This window comes from Eleginops maclovinus, chromosome 21, assembly GCF_036324505.1.
Source record: "Eleginops maclovinus isolate JMC-PN-2008 ecotype Puerto Natales chromosome 21, JC_Emac_rtc_rv5, whole genome shotgun sequence".
Classification (NCBI taxonomy): domain Eukaryota; kingdom Metazoa; phylum Chordata; class Actinopteri; order Perciformes; family Eleginopidae; genus Eleginops; species Eleginops maclovinus.
The window spans coordinates 6075462-6081988 of record NC_086369.1 but is presented as its reverse complement, the minus strand read 5'-3'; the positions used below and the strand labels follow the sequence as shown (position 1 = coordinate 6081988).

At 40.1% G+C, this 6527-nt stretch overlaps 1 protein-coding gene across 1 annotated transcript; it reads right to left on the bottom strand.

The window, feature by feature from the left end:
• Positions 1 to 223: 223 nt before the first annotated feature.
• ccr9b (chemokine (C-C motif) receptor 9b) lies at positions 224 to 2963 on the bottom strand. The gene is made up of 3 exons (XM_063873841.1): positions 2705 to 2963; positions 2529 to 2587; positions 224 to 1628 (listed from the first exon to the last, which is right to left on the bottom strand). The coding sequence occupies exons 2-3, from the start codon at positions 2580 to 2582 to the stop codon at positions 567 to 569; spliced, it is 1116 nt and encodes a 371-aa protein (XP_063729911.1). The 5' UTR covers positions 2583 to 2587; positions 2705 to 2963; the 3' UTR covers positions 224 to 566.
• Positions 2964 to 6527: the final 3564 nt, after the last annotated feature.

Here is a 6527-nt window from a genome sequence, read left to right as displayed (position 1 = left end):
ACATTTAGTCACATCGAAAACCTTGTGGATAGCACTGACCACATTCAAGTGAACGTTACACCAGTGAAAGCCCATAAATACTTGGCCATGAATAGCAGATATGATTTGCTGATGTCATGACTTACTTGCATGTTCAGTTGCAGTATTAAAACTAGTTGCACCTCTTTCCTGCTTGTTGTTGTGCTATGGGGAAAGTAAAGCAATAAAGAAAACTGAAGCATGATATTTTTCTCCTTTTTATTTATTGTTTTTTTAACAAATAATGTTTTTTTTTATTCGCAGCAGCAAGTGAAAAAATGAATTAATGAACAGTTTACAAACACTAATACAAAATAGTATTTACAAGACTTTACAGTTTATACAGTTATTCCTGAAAAATGTTGTTGTTACTGTCAGAATATTAATGTAAGGAATGTAGACTCCAAACTTTTTTTTCTTTTGCTTTCAAAGCTGAACATGTTCTGATTTGTCAGTTAGAAACAAATAATGCATGAGGATATGAGTACAAAAATATCATGTTGAATAGGCTTAGTTCTCAGGTTTCAGGTTTTGGGGAAAATAGGCATTTATATGGAAAGGGCCGGGGTAGTTTCAGTGTCAGACATGATCGAGGGGCGTTTAGGTACTGCCTGTATCTTACTGAGCCCTCCTTTGCTCAGGCCGCCAGCACACATCCTTACCATCCTCAGGAGGTCCTGTCTGAAGCGGACTCCAATGAAGACGTACAGGAATGGGTTCAAGCAGGCGTGAAAAAACGCCAGGCTCTTGGCAATCTCTCCAGCTATATTAAAACGGATTAAAATGTCGCAATCAGTGATTGTAGTATTAGTTGCCTGCGTGGCCTCCATTATAAGCATACCATTGTGAGGTAGCTGAGAGAAAACAAACACAAACACCACAACAAAGATGACACGTAGGGCCTTGTGCTTCTCAAAGCTCTTGGCCTGCAGGAGTGTGCGAATGATGACAGAGTAACACAAGAACATAACTAGGAGTGGAAGGAAGAAGCCCATGCAGATCTGCAGGGACAGAACCAGGATCTTAGTTTGGTTGTTTTCATCTACCGAGTAACGCAGAACACAGAAGGACTGCCCGCTTTGGTCCGTCTTCACCTGGGAAAAGATAAACTCAGGGAGGGTTAGGAGGATGGAAACCAACCAGACAACCAGGCAGGCAAGTTTACTGTAGAACAGCCTCTTCTTTTTTTTCAGGTTGTGGGCCTTGGTGACTTGCACAATAGCAATGTAGCGATCCACACTAATGCAGGTGAGCAGGAGTATGCTGCTGAAGAAGTTGATTTTGTAGACAGCTGACACCATTTTGCAGAGGGGAACACCAAAGTCCCAGCCCTTAACGGCATCGACAGCCCAGAAGGGCAGCATGCACAGGAAGAGGAGGTCAGCGACAGCCAGGTTCAGCAGGTAAACATCGGTCATTGTTTTCAGGCGGTTGCGCACAGTGGTGTAGATCCAAACGACCATCAGATTACCCACAGCACCAAGAATGAAGATTATCCAGAAGAGAGGTGGCTCGTACTGCCCTTGAAACTCCCTTACCAAGCTTCTGTCACAAAAGCCTGGGTTTTCCGTTGGGTCTGAACCATAGTCATCCGGGAAGTCAGAAGACTCCTGAAATCAAAAACAGAAACAATGGTTATCTGATGCGATATGAAAGAGGACTGAGTGCAACCAACACAATGCCTTTTTCTTTTTCATTTCCTGTCAGGCATTTCTTTTCTTGTTATTCCTGTAACCTAACTCTCCAGCTGCTGTCAGGGTTTCACAACATAGTGGGGATACAGTGATGGGACATCAAACGCTGGTGATGATGTACATGCTAACCAGAATGTGCTATAACACTTCTGTCAGGTGCAGGTGTTGTGTCTGTGCAGAAGAAACCACACCACTGCACAGTTTCCTGCTGTTAACCAAGCCTGAGTAAGGTGAATGATCCTCAGGGGCTCCAAAACGGGGTCTACAACAGAACTCAGTACCACAAAAGCGTCAAGTTTAGATTTAGGGCAGAGATAAAATGTTGTGAAGCGAGGCTTAGGTTTCCAGAGACAATGGAAAAATTGATGCTCAGTCTGCTTTAGTTAAATCTACTGTACCTCAAAGAGTCAAAGGGTTTATTGACATATGCACAGTATCTACAGTGTAGGTATGGCTCTTGCAACAATGCAACATGAATATAGATAAGACATTAAACCTGGAGCATGATCTCTAAAAATATTCAAATAACATAAACATCAACAATAGTTAATATATGATATTAATTAATAGCATTGACATGGATTTGTTCTCATATGTTATCTGATTTAATTTATTTAAAAACGTACTTTAAACACTATAGCATAAACAAACACACACATATATTTTCCTATATGTGATGGTAAGTACAGTCAGCACCAACACTGTCATCTTCTTTGTTCTACTCCAGCCTATTTAACCAACACAGGCATACAGACCTAGACATTTTCTATATAACATGTCATGCCATACAGATAATAATAGCAAATTAATACTCACAGTTTCAGCATATTCAGTTGTTGGGGTTGCATACGTTGTAAATAGCTCATCCATGTTATCTACAGAAAACAAGAGGATATTAACACAGCTTACCTTGATCTTATAATTGTAAAAATCTAACAAGGATCAAAATAAATAAACATATTGTGAAATGACCTGTACAACAAATCACTTACCAACTCAGTGATGAGATGTGGAGGACAAACTCTGCTGTTCCTTCGTCTGGATGGTACAAATGGTAACTTCAAAGACCAGACTCATCGTCACCTCTTATATGGTTTTTCTTTAACCACAGGATCACGTGCTGATACATCACTCCATCCCCTACTCAGTCTGCAGAGATACACACAACCCCTTGGTGATGTATGTGTCATTACCCCATATCGTAATATATCAAATTGAAAAGGAACTTGTATGATCTATGATCAGTGTGGAAGTTTCACAGGGAAGTTGTTACTTTTACACTGAACCCACTTTACCACTGTCATCAAACAAAAAACTGATACACCCACAGTCCTTCCACACTCGACTGACTTCATCAAGTCGGAGCCTGTTTTAAAAGAAAAGCTGTAAACAGAGGTGGAGCACTTAAATCTACCGATGAGTGTTATATGAAACTGAAAATAATGAGGTGTGAGGAGAAAGTCAAAACCTTTGCATGTAGCATGTTGAGATATAATGAAAGCCCCATTGTGTTATGCAATACAGCTGTCTAAAGCTCGGGGACTGTGTCCAAGCAAGCATTCTCTTTGCTTTTACATAGGCTTAAATAAATGTCAATAATATAAGTAAAGTCTTTTTAAAAGGTTTCAACTTTCATTGAGTTTGTATTTTAAGTCAGTGGCGAGGAAATATGCCAACATGTTCTATCATAAAGGGAGGTTTAACTTTTTAAACTTTGATTAAAGGTCTAAGTCTAAACTAAGCTAACCAGGCACTGGCGTGGTACACATCTTCTTCAGTGAAAAAGGGAATGTGCATATAAACATTTTTATCCAAGTCAGATTTACTCCGGTTCATGAAGTAGAATAAAAACCATACTGACCAAACCAAAACCTATATTCCAGTGCCAATTAATTCCAAGTTAATAGGCATTAATGTGATATGTCTTATACAAGTGCTTTTTATGAGGAAATGGAACCTCAAAGTTGAATGCTGTTGCCAAGGGAAATGAATATCATGACTAATAGTTAAATAACTGACCAGATAAAAAAAACATGGCAAAATTGAAAGTCCCTGTCATACCAAATGTGTGACTTGAGGTCAAACCAAAGCTTACATTGAAAAACAGGCAAAATCACCTTGAAATCAAGAGTAGGATTTGAATAAGGTGGGAACAAAGTTGGATTTACAAAGCCTACAATAAGACACCATTTTTAAGGAAGGAAGTGCTTTTATTAGTTCTGGTTGTGTTTCCTGTGATTGTATGTCACACTTTTATGGGGTGGTTTTTGGTCCTTGTAAAGACCCTCAGAAGGACAGGAGTGGGGAGCTAATTTTGCAGTTTCACTTCCTGACCAGATCTAACTCCTAGCACGTTGAGAACACCTGATGCAGAGCGTTTCAGCTTTTCAGTTTATGACTAAATGCGGGTTGCGTTTCTCGTTTTTGATCTCAGTAAAGCAGACAGAAACAACTTTATAAGGTTCAACAGATGAGTGTTTTTCTTCTGGGAACAAGATTTTGAACAGAATGGTTGACTGAGAGGTTTCACTTAATTCAATAACTGCAGTAGTGATCTGTGAGAATATAAGACACAGTGTGTGATATTCAGTAGCAAGTCAAACTTTATTCCCTTGCAGACAAATATACAATAGAAGAGAATGCTGCATCAGGTCCCACGTCCAAGATAATAGCTGCATGATAAGGCGGGACAGTGGTTTTGTGAACTAGTGGTTTTAAGTAAAACTGTTAAAGAACCTCAGTTGTATTCCAAAATACAGACTGCTCCTAGTACTAGGATGGGTTAAATGCAGAGGACTAATTTCACTGTGTGTGCTCTGCTGTGTGCATGCATGTGACAAATAAAGAGGGTTTCATCCTCCGATTCTATCTATCTCCTGATCCGCTACGAGAGTTTCAATGGCACATTACATAACAATCATAACTGCCTGTGAAAAGGGCTAGTCCACAACGGCATTACACTCCTTTCAATGTAATATAACTTTAAATTAAAAATGTTCCAGTTTTTCAAATATGGGACCATTTCAGTCAATTTGGATTTTCCTTCATGCTATTAAAAAATACCGTGGCAGAACTTTACAAGCGCGGGTACAAACCATCCCTCCTGTATCCAGCCAAGCTCCGTATCACCCTCCCCAGCGGCGAGAAGAAATGGATCCAGTCTGTTTCGGAGGCTGGCAAGTTTGTCCAGAATTCGAACCAAAATGTGTAAGCCAGTGAACCCATATACAAACCTATGCAAAATAAATGGTATCGTTAATCCCTTAAATATTATTGTTTGATATTCTGTATTCACCCACAACCTCTGCGGCCCTGAGCTGGTCATTTCAATGGAAGCTGAAAAGACATTTGACCGTGTGGAGTGGCCCTACCTGTTTTGCCCCTTGAAACGTTTTGGCTTTGGCAATACATTTATATCATGGATTAAGTTTTTGTATACATCCACTCTTGCTTGTGTCCGCACAAATAATGACTATTCTGATTATTTCTCCATCAAACGTGGTACCCGACAGGGCTGCCCACTCTCTCCATTACTGTTGCCATTGAACCTCTAGCAGTGGCCCTCAGGTCCAGTCACATGCAGGGCATCTCAAGAGGCGGCATAGAAAAGATAAACTGTCTCTTTGATCGTACCTTGTTTTAAAGAATGAATCTTTGTATTAATGCCACTTCATGCATGATGTGTATCTGTTATGCTCAAAATCCCACAAATAAATCATGATAAAAAAATAATAAAAAGTTTCCGAGGTGAAGAATCCATGAATCAATCAGCAGTATGGTTTAAGCGATGACAGATTGCATTTGCAGTGCATGACGAGGGGACACCTCAGTCATACTACACGGTCGCAATTGTGGTTCTACTCTGAGCTGCACTGGCAGCAGTCCTTTCCCTTTGATGGGTTTGAGCAGATGTATTTTATAAATACTGAATAATATTCTCTTGCAGCACCTCCAGTTTGTCCCAACGTTTAGCTGTCAAAATAGAGTAGCTTGCGAAACATACACAATCCAAATTGTACTGTAATACATTGCGACACCAGGAGTTGCTCTGAGAAACAGGAACTTGAGTTTGTTAGCAACAGATCCACCTGAGTAACCTCATGTGATCTATTATTATTTCTAAACATGAGACACAAACATGTGGCTTTATTTCAAGATGTACAAACTCAATGTTACGTATTTCAGTTTAATCTGCATCCCACACAGGAAAAAAACATTAGGCAGCTTGTAATGAGGTATCACATTGTACACATCACTGTTCTGTTTCACAACATGTTTGACAGCTCTCAGAACTGACAAAAAATGTATATCTGATAACTGTTCATCTTGATCTGAGACCACATTTTGTAAGTTTCCGGCTGTTATGACGCCATTGGTAGATGAGAAGTCTCTGAACCTGTTACAACCTTTAGCGCTGCCTCCATACTGATGGCATGGTCCTGTTATGCTGTCACAACCCGAATGGTTATAGCCAAGGCCTGCGGGTCAGGTAAAGCTGAGGAGAAGCTACATCGGCGAAGATTTATAACAACACTGATCCCCGTTATGCCCTAGATTTGGAGGCCAGCCAGCAGACGTAAAGCGGCCTGCACCTTCTGGCTCTTAGTTGGACGTTTGAAATCCAAATTGACCTTTGGTTTAACACCAGAGGATTCCCGTGCTCTCTCATCAAAAAAAACCCCATGTAGTCATAGCTTCACTTCAAAACATTCTAAACTCTCTAAAGGTGCTCCTTGACAAAGAGTACACAGCTTTGGCAATAGAGTATGTCAGTATGCTGATAAAGCTATTAGAATTTAACTGAATTGACTAGGG